Source organism: Histomonas meleagridis (genome assembly GCF_020186115.1).
Source record: "Histomonas meleagridis strain 2922-C6/04-10x chromosome Unknown contig_51, whole genome shotgun sequence".
NCBI lineage: Eukaryota > Parabasalia > Tritrichomonadida > Dientamoebidae > Histomonas > Histomonas meleagridis.
Window position 1 is genome coordinate 1,604,310 of NW_027150894.1, and position 26,015 is coordinate 1,630,324.

General features: G+C 31.7%; 10 protein-coding genes across 10 annotated transcripts; 7 read left to right on the plus strand and 3 right to left on the minus strand.

Moving 5' to 3' along the window:
* Positions 1–1,029: 1,029 nt before the first annotated feature.
* Positions 1,030–1,434, plus strand: GO595_007351 (ribosomal protein L32; the record flags this gene model as incomplete). Its single annotated transcript, XM_067920806.1, has 1 exon — positions 1,030–1,434. The coding sequence occupies one exon, from the start codon at positions 1,030–1,032 to the stop codon at positions 1,432–1,434; it is 405 nt and encodes a 134-aa protein (XP_067772870.1).
* Positions 1,435–6,517: 5,083 nt separating this feature from the next.
* Positions 6,518–7,969, plus strand: GO595_007352 (prolyl-tRNA synthetase; the record flags this gene model as incomplete). The annotated part of the gene is made up of 1 exon (XM_067920807.1): positions 6,518–7,969. The coding sequence occupies one exon, from the start codon at positions 6,518–6,520 to the stop codon at positions 7,967–7,969; it is 1,452 nt and encodes a 483-aa protein (XP_067772871.1).
* A 431-nt stretch (positions 7,970–8,400) lies between these two features.
* On the plus strand, positions 8,401–10,116 carry GO595_007353 (Sec1 family protein; the record flags this gene model as incomplete). Its single annotated transcript, XM_067920808.1, has 1 exon — positions 8,401–10,116. One exon carries the CDS (start codon positions 8,401–8,403, stop codon positions 10,114–10,116), a length of 1,716 nt encoding a protein of 571 aa, XP_067772872.1.
* A 255-nt stretch (positions 10,117–10,371) lies between these two features.
* GO595_007354 (uncharacterized protein) lies at positions 10,372–11,517 on the minus strand (the record flags this gene model as incomplete). Its single annotated transcript, XM_067920809.1, has 1 exon — positions 10,372–11,517. The coding sequence occupies one exon, from the start codon at positions 11,515–11,517 to the stop codon at positions 10,372–10,374; it is 1,146 nt and encodes a 381-aa protein (XP_067772873.1).
* A 2,012-nt stretch (positions 11,518–13,529) lies between these two features.
* On the minus strand, positions 13,530–14,225 carry GO595_007355 (ribonuclease H2 subunit B; the record flags this gene model as incomplete). The annotated part of the gene is made up of 1 exon (XM_067920810.1): positions 13,530–14,225. The coding sequence occupies one exon, from the start codon at positions 14,223–14,225 to the stop codon at positions 13,530–13,532; it is 696 nt and encodes a 231-aa protein (XP_067772874.1).
* Positions 14,226–14,297: 72 nt separating this feature from the next.
* Positions 14,298–16,532, plus strand: GO595_007356 (transducin beta-like protein 3; the record flags this gene model as incomplete). Its single annotated transcript, XM_067920811.1, has 1 exon — positions 14,298–16,532. One exon carries the CDS (start codon positions 14,298–14,300, stop codon positions 16,530–16,532), a length of 2,235 nt encoding a protein of 744 aa, XP_067772875.1.
* Positions 16,533–19,853: 3,321 nt separating this feature from the next.
* Positions 19,854–21,863, plus strand: GO595_007357 (uncharacterized protein; the record flags this gene model as incomplete). Its single annotated transcript, XM_067920812.1, has 1 exon — positions 19,854–21,863. The coding sequence occupies one exon, from the start codon at positions 19,854–19,856 to the stop codon at positions 21,861–21,863; it is 2,010 nt and encodes a 669-aa protein (XP_067772876.1).
* Positions 21,864–22,160: 297 nt separating this feature from the next.
* GO595_007358 (LysM peptidoglycan-binding domain-containing protein) lies at positions 22,161–22,769 on the plus strand (the record flags this gene model as incomplete). The annotated part of the gene is made up of 1 exon (XM_067920813.1): positions 22,161–22,769. The coding sequence occupies one exon, from the start codon at positions 22,161–22,163 to the stop codon at positions 22,767–22,769; it is 609 nt and encodes a 202-aa protein (XP_067772877.1).
* A 32-nt stretch (positions 22,770–22,801) lies between these two features.
* GO595_007359 (LysM peptidoglycan-binding domain-containing protein) lies at positions 22,802–23,245 on the plus strand (the record flags this gene model as incomplete). The annotated part of the gene is made up of 1 exon (XM_067920814.1): positions 22,802–23,245. The coding sequence occupies one exon, from the start codon at positions 22,802–22,804 to the stop codon at positions 23,243–23,245; it is 444 nt and encodes a 147-aa protein (XP_067772878.1).
* A 1,237-nt stretch (positions 23,246–24,482) lies between these two features.
* GO595_007360 (immunoglobulin-like and fibronectin type III domain-containing protein 1) lies at positions 24,483–25,205 on the minus strand (the record flags this gene model as incomplete). The annotated part of the gene is made up of 1 exon (XM_067920815.1): positions 24,483–25,205. The coding sequence occupies one exon, from the start codon at positions 25,203–25,205 to the stop codon at positions 24,483–24,485; it is 723 nt and encodes a 240-aa protein (XP_067772879.1).
* Positions 25,206–26,015: the final 810 nt, after the last annotated feature.

Genomic DNA, 26,015 nt, shown 5'->3' on the forward strand with positions numbered 1-26,015 from the left:
CTTGAACAAAAAGGAATTGATATTAATGCTAAAAATATTTATTTGCTTTATTTAGAATTTATTTTAATAAATCAATATTTCAAAATAATGATTTTTTGTTTTCAAATAATGTTTGGAAATGAATCAAATTATTTGATACTGCAAGTATTTTTGCAATTCGAAATGGACATAGTGAAATACTGAAATTATTTCTTGAACAAGAAGGATTTGATGTTAATGCATGTGATTTTTATTTATTTTAAATGATGTTTCTTAAAAAAATTAAATATTTTAAAATAAAATTTGGAAATTATTTTAATTGTTTGAGACATTACTTATGATTGCAGTTGAAAATAATCATATTAATATAGTAAAAATATTACTAGAACAAGAAAATATTGATGTAAATATGTGTAATATTTTTAATGTTTTACTAAAGTTTGTTTAAATAATTTTATGTTTCAAAATAATATATGGAAATTCTTTTTATTATTTCAAACAGCACTTCATTTTGCTCTTAATAATATTGAAATAATGAAATTGCTTCTTAAACAGAAGGGAATTAATGTTAATGTGCATGATATTTATTCATTTCGCTTCATATTAATATCAATAATATGGAATATCAAACGAATATTTGGAAATTATACAAATTATTCGAATCATTACTTATGCTAGCTTCTTATGATAATGAAAACGTAGATATAGTTAAATTACTTCTCGATCATGAAGGATTTGATGTTAACCTTAGTATTTATTTGTTAAATTTAATGTTTTTAAATAATATTTGCAAAATTTACATATTATTTTTGATGGCACTTAAAAGAGCTTCATTTAGTAAAAAAATTGTTCAATTGATTCAAAATAAAATACAAGCTTCAAAAGAAAAATGAGTAAATAGACGTCTCGTCATTATTATTAAAATTTTTTGAAAAATATTATTATTTTTTTTTTCTTTTTGAAAAAAATCGACTTTTGCTTGGTTTACATTGAGGGACCGTTTATCGAATTAAGCATTCAATTAATTTAACGGTTTGGTCGACCTTTCCAATGTCTACAGTAGTCGCAGCTGAACACAAGCCAATCATTAAGAAGAAGAAGACAAGGTTCAACCGTATCCAATCAGACCTTTTCGTCCGCGTTAAGTCAAGCTGGCGTCTTACCCGTGGTATTGATTCAAGATTCCGTAAGAACCAACGTGGAACACCTGCACATCCAAAATGTGGTTATGGAAGTGATAAAGAAACAAAGTACATGCTTCCAAATGGTTTCAGACCAGTTATTGTACACAACGTTAAAGAACTTGAACCATTATTCACCAATAACACAAAGTATTGCGCAGTTATTCACCACGCTGTTGGAGGAAAGCTTCGTCGTCAGATCGAAAAGGCTGCACAAGAAAAGAACATTTTCGTTTACAATGCTGGCTGCAGGATGAAGAAGGAAGAACAGTAAATCGCATTGCCTTATGTTTTTTTGTTACGTGTACATTGTCTTTATATGTTTCATTGTGGGAAAAAAAAATTATTAAAATATCATAAACGGCTGCTTCGGGGCGTCCCAATTTTTGAATATATTGAAATTTCTGTTGAGAACGATCATGTGATGAAAAGCTTGAATTGAACACCTTTTAACTCTAAGCCTAATTCCAAAATAAAATACTTATAAATATATTTGAACCAGAAAAAAAATTGCATCCAGAATTTGAAAATTTAATATAAAATAAATTGATAGAAAATATTTAAAGATAATTTTAAACATTTATAAACAGCCGCATTGGCTTCATCCAAATGCACTCGATGTAATGCAATTCAAGACAAATGTTTTGTCATGTGATATCAATTCCAATTTTTTTCAACTTCTTTATTTCTTTTTGTATTTTCACCATCGTCACCATTTTGTCTTGTTTTAATTGGTCCGAATCGCGTGTGTATTGCGAAATCATGTTTTGAATGTTATCGAATTCTTTTTGTGATGTGATGTGTTCGGAATCGGTTTCCACAGAATTTTTCAATGAAATAATTCTCTTTTTGAGAACCGAAATTTTGTTTTTTAATTTTTCTTTTTTGGAAATTATTTCTTTCAAATATCCAATTCTATCACTTAACACCATTTCTTCAAATGCCAATTTTTTCTTATTTTCAATCATTTCATTTTCTTCTTGAATATTTTTTCGTAATAATAATTTGATTTCTTGTAAATTTGTATTGTTTCCGTTTCTTCCTTTTTCGATTTTTATTTTTAAAATTTTATGGATTTCTCTTTGTTCATTTATATCATTTTTAAGTTTTTCAATTTCGTTTAATTTTTCGGATATTTTTGCGTCCAAATTCAAATTCGTTTCAGCGCTTTCGCGTAATGCGATTTCGAATCTTTTTCGTTGTCTTTCGATTTTCGTTGAACCATTAATTAAAGTAATTTTCTCAAGTCGTTCGATTGCGTTTTTTAAGTTTTTATTTGTTTCTTGATATATATTTAATGAATCGCGAATTTGATTTAATTTAAGTTCAATTAAATTTTTTTCTTTTTTCTTTTTATAATATAAAGAATTGTTTTTACTGTTGTTTTTGATTTTATTTGTTATTTCGTTTACATTCGCATTCGTAAGTTTTGTTTGTATTGGAATTGTTCTTTTATTAAACGATTTTTGTTTTGTGGTCGAAAGTGATACATAAAATGATTCAACAAAATCAAACGAAATGAAATTTTGTTGCTTTTGGTTTTTTCGAGTCATTTTAATGCGATTTCCAAGAAATTGTATCTCGTTGTTGATTTTCTTGAGTTTTTTCTTCGCTTCTTTAATCATTTGTTCAATTTCAGATTCTTTGAATTGCTTTAGTGAATTGACATTTAAGTCTTTTTGTTGCTTTTTCCCAAGCGTTTCAACATTAATGTATAAGTTTTTGGTAAATTCGGTCTTATAAAAACTTGTAATTGGTTCCGTTGATAAATCTTGTTGATCATTATTAGTTTTTTTATCATTTAATGAAGGTAAAATAGAACTTGTTGTTGGTTTGATTATATTTGCTATTTTGGGTTTGAAATCAACTGAAGATTTTGCATGTGTAAGTATAGGTCTTATAAAAGTGTCACTGTCGGTTTTGTCATCTATCGTTAATTTTAACGGTTTCCGTGCGCTAACGGTCGTTTTGCTGAAGAATTCTTCTTTCGAATGTTTGCGGATGATGTTGACGAGTTTATCAAGTTCAGCATTGTTGTCACCTTGATCGGAAACATCTAATTTGAAAGAGATTGTTTTGGAACTATTTGAGGTTCCAATTGTCACTGAATCAGAATTTTTGGAATATAATTTTTTCGATTTGCTTTTACGTTTTTCATTTTCTTTGCGCTTTTTTCTTTCTGAGTTATCTGCGCGTTCGCTGCTTATTGATTTTTCGCCATAACTTTGGTATTCTTCGTTCTCATTTCTATGGGGTTTTCTATTATTATATAAAATTGCTTCGCTTATTCTTTTTGGTTTTCGGCTATTACTTTTGAGTTCTTCACTCTCTGATTCTTCTTCTTTGATGCTTTTGGATTTGTTTTTCATTATTTGTTGTTCTTCGCTCTCTGATTCACTTTCTTCTTCGTTTTCATTTCTATGGGGTTTTCTATTATTATATATTATTGCTTCACTTCTTCGTTTTGGTTTTCGGCTATTGCTTTGACGCTCTTCAATATCTGATTCTTCTTCTTTGCTTACGATTTTTACTTTGTTTTTTGTTTTGCGATGTTTTCGCTTTTCTGATTTATCAGTGTATTCATTATGTATTGATTTTTCACCATAACTTTGGTATTCTTCGCTCTCTGATTCACTTTCTTCTTCGCTTTCCTTTCTATGGCGTTTTCTACTGTTATATAAAGTTGCTTCGCTTCTTCTTTTTGGTTTTCGGCTATTGATTTGACGCTCTTCAATATCTGATTCATATTCTTTGATGCTTTTGGATTTGTTTTTCGTTTTTTGTTGTTCGTCGTTCTCTGAATCGCTTTCTTCTTCGTTTTCTCTTCTTTTATGCTTTTTGCCTTTGGATGATACTACTTCACTTCTTCTTTTTTGTTTTTGTTGTTCTTCGCTCTCTGATTCATCTTCTTCTTTGCTTACGTTTTTTGCTTTATTTTTCGTTTTGTGATGTTTTCTCCTTTCTGATTTATCATCACTTTGGTATTCTTCGCTCTCCCATTCATCTTCTTCTTTGCTTACGATTTTTGCTTCATTTTTCGTTTTGTGATGTTTTCTCCTTTCTGATTTATTAGTGTGTTCATTATGCATTGATTTTTCATCATCGCTTTGGTATTCTTCGCTCTCTGATTCATTCTCTTCTAAACTTATGTTTTTGAATTTGCTTTGCTTTCTTTGGCGCTTTTTGCTACAAGACGATATTACTTCGCTTCTTCTCTTTGCTTTTTCATCACCAATTTGCTGTTCTTCGCTCTCTGGTTCACTTTCTTCTAAATTTATGCCTTTGGATTTATTTTGCTTTCTTTGGGGTTTTGTACAATTAGAAAGTATTAACTCGCTTCTTTCTGATTCATTTTCGTCAATGCTTCTGCTTCTTACATGACTTTTATTATTTAATACCTCTTCACTTCCTTCTAATTTTTCTTCATTTTCTGATTCATTCGAATAATCGCTTTTGCATTTTGGTTTGCTTTTCTTTTTAGATAGTGTTTTTTCGTTTTTTTCTGCTTTTTGTCTGTTATTTCGGTATTTTCCGCCTTTTGATTTCGTGCTATATCCGCTTCTTCTGCTTGGCTCTTCACTACTTTTTTGATATTCTTCACTTTCTGATGCATTGGAATTATTGCGATGACTTTGATACTCATCATTTTTATATTTTGTTTCATTTTTCTGATTAAATTGTTCACTTTCGGATTTATTTGTTTCTTTGTTATTACGCGTCGCTTTATTTGGTGAATTTTCTCTTATTTCATATTTCATGCTTCTGTTCTCGTTATTATTTGTCTGATATTCATTTTCTGATTCATCTTTTCCATTTTCTCCATTATTCACTTGATGAAGTTTTTCATTATTTTTATTTTTTGAAGAAATATTATTATAATTATATTGTCGACTTTCTTTCTCTTTGTAAGTTATGTTTTCATTATTTTTTCGTTTTTCATTTTGCTCCAATTTAGAATTTGTTTCTTTTGTTATAGATTTTTGGTTTTCTGTTTCATTATTATTATTATTGGATAAATCTAAAAAATCCTTTTTGCCTTTAGAAAAGGTATTTTTCCTTGTTTGCAAAATGTTTAAATCTTTTTCCTTTTCTTGTTTATTTTGATTGTCACTTTCCTTCACTTTTTGAATGCTTTCTGATCGGTCTGTTAAACTTCTTGTTTTCTCTGTAGGAAAATCAGATAATTTACCAGTTGAATCTGCAAAAATTCCATTGGGAGTTGAGCTTAAGTTTGAAGAATTTAATGAATATTTTTCTGAGAATTCAATAGAATTTCTTTCACAAAATGAACTTAAAGAAATGGCTGACAATACGCTCGACCCAAAAGTTAAAGTTGATGGGAATGCTGATAGAGCATAATCTTGAAAAATTTCTTCAAGATTTGAAAAGATTGGAAGTGCTGATTGAAGTTGACCGTTTAATTCATTGAAAAATTGATCGTCATCAACAGAATTATTGAATTGAGATTTAATCAGAACAATTTTCGCCATTTTGCTTTGTAATGAAGCAATTTGTTCTTGAATATGTGGCGGAATTTTGTATTTAGAAAAATCCATCTCTTGAAGATATTTGATGGCTTCTTTCTTTAACTCTTTATTCATATTAACAAGTTCATTTTTAAGAGAGTTTAACATAGTAATTTGACTTATTATCTCTTCTTCCGAATTTAATTTTTCTTTATAAGTCGACGAATAAGACTTTATATCTTCAAGATTAATTTGGAGCTTTTCAATTTCAGATTGGATTCTTTTGAGAGCTACTCCACGTGTTTTCTTTAATAAGCTTCCTGAATATTTTTGGAGTCTTTTAGTAGCTGCTTGTTTTTCTTTTATTGCATCCATTTTTAATTTCTCAAAATTTATTAAATCCTTTTGAATTGAATCTAAGTAATCACGCTTTTCAATGATTTCTCTTTGCAAACTTTCATTTGATTGAATAATACTTTCAATAGAATTCATTAATTGTTCGATTGAATACAACAATTCCTTATTTTGACATTGAGCTTTATGTAGCTTTTTAAGAGTGAACATGATGAAGGCTTTTTAATGAAATTCACGTTTTCTTATTTTCGGTGTGATTGAAAACGTATTTTTCTAATTAGCAGCTTAACGGTCAAAAATCTTTTTCAGATCACATGACATATGCTTTATCGTAGTGAAAATGCCATTTATATTCTCTGAAATATTCGTGTCATTCATTCAATTTCGAAGATAAAAGTGTCGCTTATTTCAATCAAAAGTGGTCACTTCTGTTTGTGAGGTCTTTTTTGAGGGGTATGTTTGCCCCGTAACGGTTGTTTTTTTGAAATTCAGACCATAACCGTTGTGCTCGGCCTTATTTGGTGAATCATATTTTAGATGTCTAAATCTGGGAAAAAACAAGCTTCTCAAAGTGCCGATTTGACATTCAGTGCAAGCAAGTCAAACTTCTCTGAATGGTATGAAGAGCTCATGGCAACAGCTGGTATTGTTGACACAAAACATTGGGATGTTAAAGGAATGCCAATCTTCCTTCCTTATGGCTACTCAATGCATAAAGCTATCATGAGCCTTTTCGAAGAAGAGTACAAAAAAATTGGTATAAAACAATGTCAATTTCCAGCATTTATTCCAAAATCATTCTTAACTCGTGAAGCAGAACATGTTAAAGGTTTTGAAAAAGAATGCTTCTGGCATGAAGATAAAATGTGTCTTCGTCCAACTTCTGAAACAGCAATGTATTCAATGTTTCATTTATGGGTTAAGACAGAAGAAGACCTTCCACTTATGGTCCAACAATCATGCAATGTTTACCGTTATGAAACTAAGAACACCCGTCCCTTAATTCGTGTTAGAGAGATTCCATGGAATGAAGCTCACACAGCACATGCAACTCCAGAGGAAGCCTACGAGATCCTTGACAAGTTTTGGGATATTGTTCATCATGTTTTAACCGAATGCTTATCAATTGATGGTCTCAGATTGAGAAGACCAGATTGGGATCGTTTTCCAGGTGCTGAGTACACAGATGTGTTAGATGTTGTCATGCCATGTGGCCGTGTTCTCCAAACAATTGGTTGCCATTATCTCGGACAACATTTTTCAAAAGTATTTGACATCAAAGCTAATGGCGTCAACAGCTATATGACATGCATTGGTGTTTCCACACGTGCATTAGCCGCTGTTCTTTCAATGCATGGAGATGACAAAGGTCTTGTTTTGCCAACAATTATTGCACCATATCAAGTCATCATTGTTCCAATTCTTAACAAGAAGACCGAAGCAGCCATGATTGAGAAAGTCAACGAAATGAAAGAAGCTCTTGTTGCTGCAGGAATTCGTACACGTGTCGATCTTAATCAACAAAAGCGTCCTGGTGAGAAATACTTCTACTACGAGATGAAAGGAGTTCCATTACGTATCGAATTCGGTATGCGCGACCTTCAAGCCGGCAACTTTGTTCTTGCAATTCGCGGAATTGATGGCAAACAAACCGTCAAAATTTCAGAACTTGTCCAAAAGTGCCAGGAGTCTTTGGTTCAATATGACAATGCACTTCGTGAACGTGCACAAGCTCATCTTAAGTCACGAATTGTAGACTGCAGCTCAATCGAAGAGATTGCTGATGTCCTTCAACAAGGAGGATTCGCAAGAATTCCATATTTCACAATGGATAAGAGCGGAGCGGATGGAGCTGACGAAATACATGAGAAGTGCGGCGGAGAAATTCGTGGATACAGACCTTTGGAACAACAACCGGGCGAAGGAGTGAAGTGCATCATCACTGGAAAGCCTGCTAAATACTGGGCATACGTTGCTCGTGCATACTAGAAACAAATAAAGAACTAAATTTTATCATTAAAAATGATAAATGATAAAGAAAATTAATGTTTTTGTTGCTTATAAATGTTTAAGAGGAAACTTTTGGATGTCTTTCTCTTTATTATTTTATTCCACATACTTTGCATACGAATGTTTGATAGAACTATTTTCTGCAATATCAATTTTTTCGAAAAATTTTGTTATTTGATTGGTACTTGTGTGGGTGTCCTGTTTAAACAGTGTGGAATCAATCACTAAATACTTTATTTTTTCCAAATAATATGTGAATTTTAGCTCAGCATTTTGATACGAAAAATGTTTTAAACAAGTTTCATGATAAAGAATATCAACAGCATTTGTATTGATAATGAAAACATTTTGTCTTCTTCAAAATGCGGTTATTGCGGTTTTGTTGAACAAACCTTGTCAAATTCATAACAATGGATTTCTCTTACTTCGAAAAACTTAATCAAAGAAGATTCATTAAAATGACAAAAATAGGACATAAGCAGCGTCGCCTTGTAATTTATCCAGGTTTTAAAAACTTTATTTCAAGAATTGTCGATGGTCAATCACTTCAAAGAAGCTTTGAGCAAATCCATTTCTTTGACAATGATTTTACCTTTAATTCTGATGAATGCTATGCTTTTATTATCCCACCTGAAATCCCAGTAATTCGTCATATCATGTGGTGCAAGGAAAACACAGAGTCTAATCCAATGGTTGAACTTTGGTTCCAACCAAGAATCAATGAAATAGTCACTGCCTTTTTAGTTGATTCCAATTTTGCACCTGAAGCAATTCTATCAAAATTTCCAACAGAAGAAAACTCTGCGTTAAAAAATGGCCAAACACCTGTTGAAAACCTCTTTATTTATAACCTAGAATTAGATGTTGTTCCACTTGACAATGACGTTTTGACAATAAATTCACCATTTTCATTTATGAGGGCATGGACAATGAATGATCTTACAGTCGTCTCCGAGTTTAGGAAAGCCCTTGATGTTATTAGTAACTACATTGGCTTTGCTAGTATCAGTGCAATTGGAAATTTATCTACATCAATTGCTAAAACAGTTCCTACGCCCACCAGCACCAACACAACACATTTGATATTGATAGACAGGTCAACAGATCTCATTACTCCATTAATCACACAAATGAATTATGAAGGATTAATTGCAGAATTTCTTGGAATAGACTGTGGTGTCACCTCTGTCGAAAACGAGTCTGGCAAAAAGCAACTTCAAATCCTTTCATCTCAAATTGATAAATTATTTGGATACATCAGATCAATGAATCATACCGAAGTTTCAGCTGAAATTGAGAGCCGTACTTCGCAAGTCTCAGAGAAGTTTAGTAAGAAGGCATCTAATGCCGATGAAACTGTCAGTCTATTTCGTGAGACTGCTCAAGCAGCGCTTGAGAACCAAACATTAGTTGACCATATTAACATCACCACTAAAGTTTTAAACATGATGAAACAATCCCGTTTCTTCCGTCGTATGATGAATTCCGAAGCTGACGCATTAAGTGGCACTTTTGATCTAAACGGTCTCTATAAAGAGATGCTTGAATACGGAGAAGATTTCCGTCGTGTTATCCGTATGTTATGTCTTGAATCCTTATTACGTGGCGGAGTCCAAGATTATCCTAAGTTAATTAATTTCATTGTGTTTAATTATGGATTTCAAATGGTACCATATCTTCTTCGTTTACAAGAAGCTGGACTTTTTGGACAAAGCGGACCTAAGTGGAGCCCATTTGTCAAGAATTTCCAGCTCTTTGTAAGTAATTACGAAGAATTAAATGATCAAGCTGCATATTGTTATCTCGGTTATGCACCTCTTTCGGTTCGTTACGTCCAACGAATCATCGGAGGAGAGTTTGCGGCTGTGAATAAGGCCGTAACTGAGATTTTGCAACAAGAATGTTTGCAAATTGGAAAAGTGTCAAACAATTTGGAAGGCGATTTTTTGATTTGCTTCGTCGGAGGATGCACTCACTCGGAGTTAAATTGCTTCAGAAGGCTCCAGGAGAGAGATGTTGGATATCAAAACAAACATTTCCAGGTAATGACTACTGACATGATGAGTTCGAATGACTTCTTCGATCATATAGCGTACCAAATACCTGGATGGTCACCAACTGTGTGAGATTATGAGTAAATTAGTTGGCTATTATAATTTTATATTTTAACATAAATATACAATGAATTTAATCGTATTAACAAAATGGAATTGGATACGTAATTTGAACAAAACAAAAATATGAATAATTTACTAAATAAATAAAAATTATTTTCGTAATGTGAAGTGTTTTTGAATTGAAAGAGAAATAATCGTTTACAATTCAATTATTCTATCGTTTATATTCTTGAAATAAAAAAAGTAAAAAATTACATATATAGATTAGTTTATATTTTGAAGTTTCTTTTTCCTGAAAAGATTATCTTTTATACTTTTTGGTAGTGTATGCATTTCTTTCGCCTTGAATCCAATGACTGCTTTTAATTCTTCAAATTCTTTGTCATCTGTCTTAAGAATAGGAATCTTCCATTTCTTGTCATAATCTTGTATCAATCTTCTTCCTTTTATAGTAATGACGCTTTTGATTGACGTCGTATCTACTTCGTCATTAGTTTCTTCTTCATTAAAACTTTCGTTCAGATTCGAATCGTTTGACACTTTTTGACCGTTTGTTTGATGAGTGACTCTGTAAACAAAAGACAATGTTCTTGAGCCAAGCATCCAATTAATACAGAGTACCTCAATGGTGTCTTTGCTTGTTGGATCAAAACGTGATTGAATTACATCTTGACAAGAATTATTGATGTCAATAATTCGTAATTTGGTGAAAGACATGTCATTAATATCCCTTGGGTGATATAGAATAGCAAATAGATCTTTTGAATAAGCAGAAATTTGGAAAATATCATCAATTGTTTGGAAATCGGGTGTTGAGACTTGTGTCTGAAAATTTTTATGGAGATCATATATATAAAATGTACCATCAGCAGAAGCAATAAGAACTGAGCTATCTTCAGTTTCTCCTTTCATGTATGGAATAAATGAGATCTTATGTTTACCTTTAGCCGATTTACATAAAACATCACTGTAAGAAAATACTATTTCTTTTGCAATAGTGTCATAGATATGAATTATCCTATTAATATCTATGAAGGCTAAATATTTGGAATGTTGAAATTCTGATGAAAATGCAACAGAGGTAATAGGTACATCGCTAGAGTAAATTATTTCAGGTTCCCAAGAACATAGTTTAAAACGCCATAAAATTACTTTTCCATCGTAACCAGATGATGCAAGAATAACTTGATCTCTTTCGATACCAAATGACAATCCAAGTACATCATTTGAATGCGCATGAATAGTAAAATTAGTGGTATTTGAAGGAAGAGAAGAAGATTCATTTCCTTGAAGATCATTTGGTGAAAAGCCCAAAGAAATAGGAAACACATTAATGGATCCGACAGAATTGCCTATGGCTAGATTTATTGAAAAACGATCAACGGCAACACATGTAACACTTGGCTCCATTTGGTCTGGTGAACGTTTAAACCCAAGAAACTTGAAAAAATACAAATATAATAATAATTAATTATAATCACTATTAGAATCAAAAATATTAAAAAACAAAACACTTCGAGCAAAGGGCCATCTATCTATGTATAAATTTTTACATTTAAATATTAATTAATTAAATTTAAACTAATACTTTTGATCCTTTACAAAAAAAAATTACATAATATTAATAATTATTCTATGTCAATCAAAAATAAAAATATTTATCATGAATAGAATGTTTTCTTGTGTTAAATTTAAACACAGTTAATTTATGATTTAATTTTTGTTCATCATATTTGATACCATCTATATCCTAAAGAAAATTTACAATTCCCTTTTTCTTCCTTTAGCTACAATTAAAATTGCTATATCAAATTATTTTAAAATATTCCAAATATTGATATAAAATATCAAAATATAACAGCAAAAATTATTTTATTTAATTAGATATTTTTGGCATTAACATCAATTCCTTCTTGTTCAAGAAGTAATTTAACTATTTCTGTATGACCATTTGAAGATAGAAATATAAGTGCTGTTCTGAATAATTTAAATAATTTCCAAATATTATTTTGATATCCTAAATTATTAAAATGAATAATACAAATAAATATCTTCAGAATAGCATCAATTCCTTCTTGTTCAAGTAATTTGACAAATGGTGGAATATTATCTTTATTAAGAAAAGCTTTGACAAAGTATAAATTATAATGGGACGATGTTTCACAAATAATATCATCGTAAATTTCAGTTTTATCTTCTAAAAATGAAAAAAATTGATATTTCTGTTTGAATGCATTTATTTCCTAAGGTATTTATAGTATTTCATATGAAATTTCCTTATCAAATATATTCATTATTGATTCAACTGAAGATTCAATATCCATGTCATCTATACTAAAAATAATATGAACCATATTACTTGGTTTGTTAAGGCATTCGAATTTAACAATTTACAAAAAATGAAGCGGCTTGAGTGTTTAAAGTATTGAAATTTAAACATCGAATTATGACGAATATTGAAATCACATTATTTAAAAATAAATAATAAACGGTATGATAAATTTAACGGTCTTTAAAAATATATGAATGAAAATTTAACAACAGATTTCATTATCGAGTTTGTAATTCACAATATTAAATGTAAAAACTCAAAATGCTTGCCAATGCCACTGATTGTTAGTGTCCCAGGCTGCACTGATTTTGTTATTAATCCAAAAATTGCAACTGTCTGTAAAATAAGTTTCGAAAGTGGAAAAAGACTTAAGTTCACACACACAAACATGAAAGCAATGAAAATAGTATTTGCTTTAGTTGAATCATTTAATAATAAGATAATTCATGGTTTTTGTTGTATTGACTTTTTTAATTTCCTTGATTCAATAGATGACTCAACACCACAAATTTTCAATGTAGAAGCAACTCTTGTTACACCTAATGGGAAAATGTTTGGAATTTTAAATTTTTCATATCAATTCTTCAATATGGAAAGCTTCCAACAAACAAAGGAAGATCTAGCTATTTATTCTACGAAGGTTTCTGCCACAAAACAACAAAATTCATCTATTTATACTCCTCGAAGAAAAATATCATTCCGTCCAACATCGCCAATTTCAGCATTTTCAGAGTCAAAGCCTCACACTCCTACATCGAGTAGGAGCTTTAGAACACACTCTGTTACAGATTCTTCAATTCATGAAAGATATCTATCCAAAAGTGAAACAACTAGTAAAAGCTCAAGCACAAGAACACCGCGCAGTGGAGGCGAAAATAGATCAAATACCAGTCCATTTTCCAGGAAAAGTCGTACTTCATCTTATCATTGATTGATTTCACAAACTTTTTGTTATTAATAAAAAAAAATTGCGTTAATTTGTTTCTTTTATAAAATCACCAACAACGATTTTTATAAGTAATTTCGAAAAGTTAAATTAAAATTCAATTATTACAAATTAATTTCACAAAAGCTTAACTCTAATTAACGTTTATTTTTTAGATTTTACAGGTTTGAAGAAATCTGAAATTTGTTTATTGTTGGATTTCTTCTGTGGCTTCTTTTTGTTCTTTGGCTTCTTCTTTTCTTCATTTTCTACGACATTGTTGACTAACTGAGTAATGAACGATTCTGGATAAATCTTTCGGAGCTCATTTTTAAGATTATTTGCAATATCAGTTGGGATTGAATGTCTAAGAATGTCATATGCAACTTCTATTTGGAATTTATCTTCAAGTGGATTTTGTTGGGAAAGGCAATTCATGAGAAGTTGGGTTTTGTTAATAAGAAATTCATAAGTTTTGTTTGCTGAAAAGTAATAAAGAGGGCCTTCACCCATATCAAGAGAATCACATATAGTTGAAATATGCGGGATTAAAATTTCAGCAATTGGTTCTAATTCAGTTCCTTTAAAAAATTCGTCAGCAATAAGCATTTGTTTTCCCCTAGAACTAGCAATTGGAATAATTAAAAAAATTGGGTGCATTTTTAATGGTACTAATACAGCTCCATTTGAAACAAATTGTTCTCCAACAAACCAAGAAGAATGAGGTCTATCGATAATTGATAATTCATAAATGGAAGAACCATTTACTAAAAATGTATGTTCTTTTCCAGTTCTAGGGTGATGAAAGGTATAATATTTTGCTTCTTCTATTAAGTTTTCTGGGGAAAAAGCAACCCTCATTGAACCAGAGACTAAGGGGCGCCCCAAATCCGTTTATACGAAAACGTTAAAATCCACCTGACCACAGATTATATGGGAAAAATTTGCAAATCTCTTGTATTAAAACAAACATACGAAAGCAAATGGACAAAAGATAGAATAAAACAAATAAATAATGGCTATTTTGCTGCAATTCATGGTTATGATTTATTAATTATTGATATAACTTCAGGTGAAACATTTGCAAAATTAGAGGCAGAACAAGAATCTGATGATACAATATATGATTTTGTTGTTGATCCACTTCTTCGTTATGCAATTACATCACATGTATCACAACTGTTAAAAATGTGGATTCCGCAAAATGATGAATGGTCAGTAGTTGCTCAATGGAAATGTCCTGGTAGATTTCCTGGTAATGTTCAACTTGATCCATCAGGTCAAATTCTTGCCTGTTCCACAGCCGCTTCTTCATGTTATCTTTTTTCATTACAAAACCAAAGTCTCATTCGTCGTTATGATATTCCCAAAGGCCAAACCACATATATGACATATGATTCTGCCGGACATTTATGGATTGGCGATAATTATGGTCATCTTACTGTCATTGATCATGAAAACAAGAAGACCAAAGTCATAAATAATGAAGATTCGCATCATCAAGCTGTTACTTCGATTGTATCATTACATCCATATGTCATTACTTCGGGTCTTGATGAAGTTTTATTAGTATTTGACACTGATGGTGATGTTATCCAAAAGCCCGTTGCTATAATGTACTCCATTAATTCTATTGTTGTTGATCCCGAACATCAAAACACTGTTTATGCAGCCACAACAGATGGCATCAAACGTGTAAACATTAGTGAGTTACGAATCCTTAAAATCAATTCCACTGAAGTCGATCAATTATTATATTTTGATCAATTATATTCATTTGATGCAGATGGTATTTTAAAGACGGTATTTAATGATAATCCAATTTCATATTCGTTAACATTTAATCAAATTTATGATATTTCATATGATGAAAAAGAAGATGTTATAGCAGTTGCTACATCATCTAATCGATTTTTAATACAATTATTAAAGGATCATCAAGCATATCAACTTTATGGCCATGAAAACACTCCGTTATGTTTAACGACATTTAATGGATTACTTTTAAGTGGTTCCAAAGATACAACTGCTAAGTTATGGTCATTAACAGAACAAAAATTATTATGTACATTAATTGGTCATACAGAACCAGTTACAGCAGTAAGTTTTATACCGAAATCGAATTGTGTATTAACAGGAAGTTCGGATAAAACATTAAAACTTTGGCGTCCAGTTGAATCAGTTACTGAAATTAAATCTGCTTTAGCATCCGTAATAGCGCATGATAAAGAAATTAATACTATAACTGTATCAATTGATGGCAAATATATCGCTACAGGTTCACAAGATAAAACAGCGAAATTATGGAAACTTGAAAATGATACAATAACATACTTAAGAACATTTGTCGGACATAAAAGAGGAATTTCGAGTTTAGCATTTTCATCTGTTGAAATGGTTTTAGCGACATCGAGTTCCGATAATAGTATTAAGTTATGGAATATCAATGATGGAACATGTATCTCAACATTTACTGAGTTTTCATCGACAGTATTACGTTTAATGTTTATTAACAATGGGTTACAATTATTAACATGTGAATCATCCGGAACTATTAAAGTAATTAGAATTAAAACTGGAGCACCTGATTTCATTAATGATTCATCACATAATGGACAAATTTGGGGACTTTCCATTATGAATGATGATTATGTTACTGCTGCTTCTGATGGTAAAATATGTGTATGGAAAGATAACACTGAAGAAATCGAAGCTGCAGAACTCGCGGCAAAAGCTGAAGCTGCTGAAGCTGAACAAGAACTAAAGAACGCTTTAAATAATGACGAGTTAGTTAAAGCGTTAAGAATCGCATTCAAGTTTAGAATGCCAAATAAGTTACGCCTCATAATACGGAAAATTAGCGAAAGTGGATCAGACGCATTGTTGCAATATTTCACGGAATTGGAGGAAATTCCGGACTTCGTACAATGGATCGATTACATCGCTAAATGGACAACAAACTCAAAGTGGGCGGACGACGCAACAGAGGCATTGACTGCTTTGCTGAGAGTGAAAACTTTGGACTTCTTCATACATTATAAAAAGGAGTTCAGAGAGAAAATCGATGCAATGATTCCTTACTTGGAGAGACATATGGGAAGATTGGATAGATTGGCGGTGCAGGCGTATGCTATCGATGATGTGATTAATACAATTTCTAATGAATAAATAAATAAAAATTTGGTAAATAAATATTATACAATTACAATAAATTTAATTTTCCACTTGATGTAATTGTGCGGAACAAACGTAGAATTAATGAACTCAATCGCAAGACCATTTTCAGTGATTTTTATATACTTTTTTCGCTTAATTTTGTTTTCAATATTGAATTTTAATGTGACCAATTCATGATATAACAACATAATTGAAGCATGCATAACTAAATATAAATATATTTTCGAAAATTTCACACCCCACCAGCCCAGAGGACAATTAGAGAAAAATGTTTTTTGTGAATCAATAAATATATATACTTTTAATTGGAGATAACAATGAGCCTACTTTTATTATTTTATTTATGAATTAAAATATTTTCATCTCAGCTTGAACAATTCAACTTTCTGATTATTTAAACAAATTTGAATTGATATATCCGTTATTAATATTTTCCACATGGGACCAAATGAACATTGCGACTGGGAAACACATCTATCAATAAATCAAGAAATTATTAGTTTTAATGAAGAAAATTTCTCTAAATCTTTAGGTTTAATAATCAACAAATTTGATGAAATCCATCCTTTATCTTATGATTTAATTATTATTAAAATGATATATTATTCCTTTGTAATTAAAAACAATAAAAAGAATTTATTTTTGAATATTATAAAAGAAATAAGAACATTTGAAGAGTGTAATAAAATCAAATCGAATATATTTGATATATTTGGACTATTTCTTAAAAATAAACATACAGATTATTTTATACAGCACTCACGTTAGCATCAAAAAATGGTCATATAGAAATATTTAAATTACTTCTTGAACAAGAAGGAATTGATATTAATGCTAAAGATTTTTATCTAATATTCGTTCTAATAATAAGATATTACAAAATAATATTTGGAATTTATTTAAAATATTTCAAACAGCACTTATGTTAGCATTTGAAAAATGTTATACAGAAATATTTAAATTACTTCTTGAACAAAAAGCATAGATATATTAATATTTACGATCTCTGTATTATAATCAATCTTAAAACAAATTCAAAATCTAAAAAGGTTTCAAATTAGAAATTATTATAATTGCATAATGAAATAGAAATTCAATTTTACTAAACAAATTACTTATTTTTCATCAAAATATTTTCACTTGAGCAAATTGATTCCGAAAATATTTTCAAATTTACCGATTTTTCGCTATTTTTAATCATTTTCTTAATCAATTTCAACTCATAAAATGAAATTCCTCCCAAAACAATTACATAAACCCCACTAAAGTCCTTTAAAGTTTTCTTTTTGGAGCTAAAGAACTTACTAAATAATCCCTCAGCAGGTTGAATTCCATCTTCCAATTTTACGTCATTAAAAATTATTCCTTTTAATAACTTTGGCAAATAAAACAAATCCTCTAAATTATTTTCTTTTTTCTGGTTAAGGTTACAATTCGATTTACAATTTTCGAAGATACTTTGAATTTCATCCTCATTTCTCATATCGCTCATGCCACTGTTACAATTCCGAAAAGCGGTTAAAACCTCAGAATTAATGTCAAAACCGCCAAAACAATGGAGGAATCCAATTAATGGCAAACTTTTCCGCAAATCATACGAAACAGTAGAGATTAAATCTTCAAAATCAGCACCCTGGAGGATCGAGCTTTCGAGTTGTTCAAGCTCGATATCATCTGATGAGTCATTAAATATATGTGGTAATGATGGATGTGCTTTAGTTAGCTCAAATTGTTCATTAGGCGTGAGGCTTTTCCAATGCTTTAGTAAGCTGTTATATGTTTTATGTGTACTTGTGAGTTGGAAAAATTCGGAGATCTGATTAAGAAGTTCTTGTTCACCATAATTTAACTCAGTAGAAATAAATGTGGAATCAATGAGAGTGGAAACAGTGCTATGTGATGAAGATTTATCAAGATATGATCCTTGATGTACAAATAAAGGGGTAATAATTTCGGAACGATCAATAAGAAATACAGCTGTGGACACCTCACTATGCTTAGTATTCCACCCAGACTCTAATAAACTTCGAATTTTGTTGCTATAAGGTCCATAACTAAAAAATGATGTAACAGAATTATCTAAAATGGATAATAAATTGTCTGTAATAACTTGGTCAGGGATGTCAGTTCTAAGGCCTAATTGTATTGGAAGTGTTTTTGGAAAGATTGGTAATATTTCAAATAAATCATCTATTTGAATGGAAACTTGTGGAATTGTATATTCAATGTCAGGAGTTGTTCCTATTATATGAATATCAAACCCAAAATTATCCAAGATTTGAATTTGATTATCATAATTAGATATTGGTCGAGTTATAAATAGAGCAATGTGCTCAAAATCTATAGTTGACATAAGACGTTCGATTAAAGATTTTACTTTTTCAGGATCACCTAGAGTACAAATTAATAAAAACAATGAAGGAACATATTTCATTATACCACCAGAAAGAGCAATTGCATCTGATGCTTGTTCATCGGCTAATAAAATTGTATTTTGAGGAATTTCGATATCTTGGAAAATATTTATGTGTTTCGCCATTTGTCACTTTTTAATATAGTGTTGAAACAAATTTAAAAGGTTTAAAGCGGCATAAAATGGTATTCAAAAAGTCACTTTTATTGCCGCCACCAAATGAACTAAGGCGGGCCCGCCTAATGATTTATCATTTTTTGTTAATGAGTTCTCAGGAAAATGATGCATTTTATTCTCCATCAGAAATGAGCTCTCCAATACATGTTCCTGAACTCAATTTAGCTACAGAAGAAAAAGGTTGCTTGATTTCAATTAATCTTCAAGAACAACCAAAACAAATAGAAAGCTACTTATCTTCATTTACAATCCGTCCAAAAAGGCAAGTAAGCTTACCAAAGAAGCCTTATGTATTTAAGCCATTTCAATCATTTTTCGAAACTGAAAATGTTGTTCAGCAGCTCCACCTTATCTTTAGCGAAAAGGAAAGCCAGAAACATGAATAGAAGCCTAATTTGTATTCAAAATAAATAAATTATATTTTTAGATTATTTTGGTTTCTGATTAATAATTTACATGAATTCGTTTAATATTGTAAAGCTCTTAAGAGTTCATGGGTTAAATGAACAAGTTAATCGTGTTCAATTTGCAAATTGATTAAAATTGAAAATATTTCAAATTATTTAATCATTAAAAAGTTTTTGTTTGTAAAAGAACTACACACGTTCAGTATTGGTATAAGATTTCTTTCCAAAAAGAAGTTAATCAAAGCATTTAGTTGAACGTTAAATTTTTATTTGACACTTTTTTCAATACGATACGGTTTTGACACGCAATCAGCTATGAGTGGAAAACCAAAAGACCCAAACCGTAAGCGCCGCGGAAGGCCACCAAAGAACCACAATCGTAATCCTCCAAAGCAAGCAACTCCTAAAGTTGAGTTGCCCAAACAAGATGCACCCAAAATCACAATTTCGATTGAGCATCCAAAAGATCCTCTTCGCATTGTATTACCAAACGGTAACGAAGCTACACCAACAACAAAGCCACAAACTCAACCACAACAACCAGTTCTCCAAATCACACGCCCAACATCCACCAAATGCGTTCTCTCTGTTTCACCAGAGGCAGCGCAGCACATGCTTGAGCGCAAAGCGGAGCACACTTACACAATCAAACAAATGCGTGCTAAACGTCATACACATGAACTTGCATCTCAAAGTGTTTTCAGATTCCACGCCGAGCTACAACTTTATAAGCGTTATATTTCGGGCGGTGCTCATCGTAAGAAAGTGAATTCACAAAAAGCAAATATTGCAGTTCTTCAACAACGAATCAACAATATTCTTCTTCAATTTAATGTCAACACTTTCCATATTACATTCAACCAAATCTTATCACTTGGTATTGAAAGTGATACATTTGTTTTATCATTTGTCAATGTTGTTTTCAAGCAAGCAGCACTTAATCCAAGCCTTGCATTACTCTTCTCTGTTCTTTCAGCTAATGTTATGTATGTTCTTAAGCGAACTAAGTATGCAAATATGTTACGAAACTTATTCCAAGAACGATGCAAAGAATCATTTGCGGTACCTAAGAACGACACTGACAAAGGGACCTTCTTCTTGTTACGAGGCGTTGTAGTCTTTGCTGGGCATCTTTTCAGAGACGGCATCATTCAGATGTCACTTTTGTCTCAATTTGCGAATGAGTTAATCAAATCAAAAGAACCGAAATCGGTTCAATTACTGATAAGTTTATTCATTCATGGCGGAACTAATCTCATTGAGCAAAACAAAGAAATATTAACAACATTATCGAAACGAATGGAAGAAATTCATGATGAAGAAATCATTAATGAATATAATGAATTATGTGAAATGACTAAAACCGGTCTGAAAGAAAACGAACAAAGCGAAAGAGAATTAAAGCATCCTGAAATGCAGCATTCGCCTTCGATCGATCAAGATTTAGATATGAAATATCCTTCGCTATTCAAACACAGTGAGTCAATTCCAGCGCAGCTATCGGCTTTGTCAGGTGAAGAAGAAGACGATAAGACGATGGAATCTATCGTCGGCGGTTACCTGTACTCAAGTAATCCAGACGAATTTGCGGTTAAAATTGAGAAGATCGGTTACCATAAGAACGATCAAAAAACGGCGGTTGACTTGATTCGAGCTGTTGCAAAACAACCGGAACAAAATCAACTTGTGGTAAGTGAACTGGTGTTGTCGATGAGGAACGCTGGTTACTTCGATGATACAATGCTCAAAAATGCAATTAAAATTGTATCTAAAGAATTTGCAAACGAAGTAGCACCAGCTATTGCTCTTGGACGGATATACGCTATTCTGGTGAACGAGGAAATCACAACGTTTGATGACTTTGTTGATTTATTTGGTGATATGAAAGGAATTTGGAAATCAGTAATTCCTTCGATATTCACATTCGTGGACCAAATTTGCGGATCGTGGTTCGATAATATGATGGAAAGCCAATTTTGGAGAGATCTCGATTTCATCGATGCAAAGACATTCGAAGAGAAACTCGACAAAATGAAGGAATGGGACATTGCTGATGTGTACCCGCATTATGATGCAGCGAACGGATTCATACAACTTGTCAAAGAAGGAAAAGATCCGTCTGATTACATATCGAAACTTGACCAAACTGTAAGTCGCGACGAACTAACAAAACTTATCATACAGCAAATGGAGGCACTCGATGATAAGGAAATAGATAACGTCGTTACGAAGATGAAGGAGTTCTTCAGAGCTGAAAAGGAAATCATCGAATCAATGGCCACCAAATCAAAGGTCGCGGCGAAAGTATCCCAACTGCTTCAGTAAATGAGTTGAAGCTTACATTCGTTTTTTTGTTTTGAAATCGAATTTGATGTAAATGAGATACAATGTGACGCTGATTGGAAGTGTGATGAACACATAACCCGCGAATGCTTTTGCCTTCGAAAATCTATGGTAAGTATGTGTTTTAGTTGTGAAAACACGTAATTTTATAAAATGTGCCACCACATTTTTGATGTAAATCATTGAAATTGACAGGACGCGACGGTTATTTCAAGGAATAATTAAATTCATATCTGGTCGAATCAGGCTGAAAATTTTGTTGTAAATGTGAAATTAAAAATGTTTCAGCTCCTCATTGCAATTGTAACTTCGACTGCAATAACATATACAGTAAGATCTGGTGATACATTAACATCAATTGCACAACTTTTTAGTGTCACAATTGCACAAATTCAAGAATGGAACGGAATTTCAAATCCAAACTTCATTACAGTTGGACAAGTTCTTAATATTAAAGAAGCGAAAAGAACATATATTACATATACAGTTAAATCAGGTGATTCACTTTCAGTGATTGCAGCAAACTATGGACTTACAACGGAAGATCTTGCAATATCCAATATGAAAGCATACCCATACACACTTTATGTTGGAGAAGTTCTCTTAATTCCAGTTCCACTTCCAACACCATCACGATCGCCGACAGCTTCACCTTCGAAATCGCCAACCCCATCACTTTCACCACTAGCGAACATTACCACTGATTCGTATGTTGTTCAACGCGGGGATACACTCTTTAGCATTGCTATTGAACATCACACTACAGTTGAAAATATTTGTATTATTAATGAGATTAAAGATCCAAATCTTATTTATGATGGACAACTTCTTCAACTTCCGAAATCGACAGAATCTATCGATAATTTTTCTAATGAACCGATTGTCTAACAAATTTATCATTTCTTGCTCATCGCCTTCAAATGTTTGGATGGTATAATACGTCAGAAGCCATTGTCAGCGATCTTCAGAAATGCGTTGAAGAGTTCATCAGTAGTCGACAATCATTTTTACGTTTCATAAGTCACTGTGCATATAAATCGAATTTTGGATTATATACACATAACACCAAAGAAGATATTAATACGAAATACACAGGAAGTGGATATCTCCAAATTGAAGGGTATTCTAAATACGAAGAATTTTCAGAATATATTTCAGATTCGAAAGTTGTTGACGAAGGTCATTTGTATGTATCTGAACATTATCCATTTCTTATTTCAGGATATTATTGGAGACGCGAAGGTATTGACTCGTATTGCTGCCAAGGGATCAGTGAAGAAGAAATCGCACTTCGACTTTATGGGAAATATGAAGGAGCTGAAAACATTCGAGAATATTACCAACGCGCGCTTGGCATCTTCTAAAGATATTTATAGTGTATTTAAATGTTTTTTGTTTTTGTTACTTAATTTTTTTGTGCATGACAAAATAATACTAAATCTATAAAGTGTTGTTATCTATCGATGCCAAAAATTGAGAGCGCGCCGATCTGTAAGAACAGTTCGTAACGTTTTCATAACGTTCAAGTGTATGTAAATCATATAAAAAGCCAAAACTTATTCAACGCTTATTTGGTCGGGGAACTTTTTGATCATATAATGTGCACTTTTTAAAATCAAAGAAGCAAACACTTGATGAATAAAAGAAAAAATGATTCATATAAATCATTGTTTGATTAACTGTCTAAAATAGATGCAGTTGTATCAGGTATGGAGCACAAGTCCGCCGAAGGATTAAGTATGAAAAGAAATTCTTGATATACCAATGTTATCATGTAAAATCCATCGTTTCTTATATAAATAACTGTGTGCTTATGCTATTTATATGAATTTTCAAAATTATTAAAATTAATTTTTGAATTTTGGATCAAAAATATAAAAAAATAAATATGCATAACAAAATACAACAATATATTCAAGTAATCATTGGATTTCACTTGCGTTGCAAAAAGAGTTTTAACTTTCAACTTTTTATGCAATGATTCAAAGTAATATAAAATCTTTTCGTTATGAAAAATATTTCATAAGAGAATATTCTCGCACAATAACAAGCGTTTGTTCACCAATATCATACAACACCACTATCTCTATAATGAAAAACTTAGTCGAGCGACATTTATCGACTAGTTAATTAACCGAAAAAGTTAACAAAAAAAAAAATCAATAAAAACGATCAAAATCGATTTTGAAACGGAATTGAATGCTTCAAAGAGAAATTCGGTTCACAATTTTTTCAAAAATTGTGTAAGATAAAACTACAAAAGCATTAGAAAACTGATTTCAATGTGGTTCCAAAAATGTTTTTGATTCTATTAGCAGCGGCAAATTCAGTTGCAATAACATATACAGTAAGATCTGGTGATACATTAACATCAATTGCACAACTTTTTAGTGTCACAATTGCACAAATTCAAGAATGGAACGGAATTTCAAATCCAAACTTCATTACAGTTGGACAAGTTCTTAATATTAAAGAAGCGAAAAGAACATATATTACATATACAGTTAAATCAGGTGATTCACTTTCAGTGATTGCAGCAAACTATGGACTTACAACGGAAGATCTTGCAATATCCAATATGAAAGCATACCCATACACACTTTATGTTGGAGAAGTTCTCTTAATTCCAGTTCCACTTCCAACACCATCACGATCACCGACAGCTTCACCTTCTAAATCACCCACAGCTTCACCATCCAAATCGCCAACAGCTTCTCCATCTAAATCGCCAACAGCTTCTCCTTCTAAATCGCCAACAGCTTCTCCTTCTAGATCGCCAACAGCTTCTCCTTCTAAATCGCCAACAGCTTCTCCTTCTAAATCACCCACAGCTTCTCCTTCTAAATCACCCACAGCTACTCCTTCTAAATCACCCACAGCTACTCCTTCTAAATCACCCACAGCTACTCCTTCTAAATCACCCACAGCTACTCCTTCTAAATCACCCACAGCTACTCCTTCTAAATCACCCACAGCTACTCCTTCTAAATCACCCACAGCTACTCCTTCTAAATCACCCACAGCTACTCCTTCTAAATCACCCACAGCTACTCCTTCTAAATCACCCACAGCTACTCCTTCTAAATCACCCACAGCTACTCCTTCTAAATCGCCAACAGCTACTCCTTCTAAATCACCGACAGCTACTCCTTCTAAAACATTTTCTCCAACAGAAGCATTTACGCAATCAAACACATATACGCCAACAGAAGCGCCGCCGCCATCATCGCCAACTCCAGCTCCGACGCCATTGCCAAGTTGGACAACAACAGTAACAGCATCGCAATTATCTGCGTTTGGATGGTATAATACGTCAGAAGCCATTGTCAGCGATCTTCAGAAATGCGTTGAAGAGTTCATCAGTAGTCGACAATCATTTTTACGTTTCATAAGTCACTGTGCATATAAATCGAATTTTGGATTATATACACATAACACCAAAGAAGATATTAATACGAAATACACAGGAAGTGGATATCTCCAAATTGAAGGGTATTCTAAATACGAAGAATTTTCAGAATATATTTCAGATTCGAAAGTTGTTGACGAAGGTCATTTGTATGTATCTGAACATTATCCATTTCTTATTTCAGGATATTATTGGAGACGCGAAGGTATTGACTCGTATTGCTGCCAAGGGATCAGTGAAGAAGAAATCGCACTTCGACTTTATGGGAAATATGAAGGAGCTGAAAACATTCGAGAATATTACCAACGCGCGCTTGGCATCTTCTAAAGATATTTATAGTGTATTTAAATGTTTTTTGTTTATTATTTGTTATTTCCAAAATATAAAAATTGCATTTCTTTTACCTTTTTATAATTTGATTATTCTGTTAATATTTTCATTTCATTGTGTTCCAAAATATGAAATAAAAGACTTAATGCACATCTTTAGTTTATTAATCAAAATAAAGTATGAAAAAATTGTAAGAATATCTACTTGAGTGTAAGTGCATGCAACTTTCCATATATAAAGCATATACATAATAATTTTTGAAGAAAAAATAATTGTGGCAAATGATTACTAAAACAAAAAGTTTTTAATTTCGCAATAAAAATTCGGCAATCCTATTTTACTAAATTGTTTACATATTAAATGTAACAAAACGATCAATAAGCAATTAAAATTTT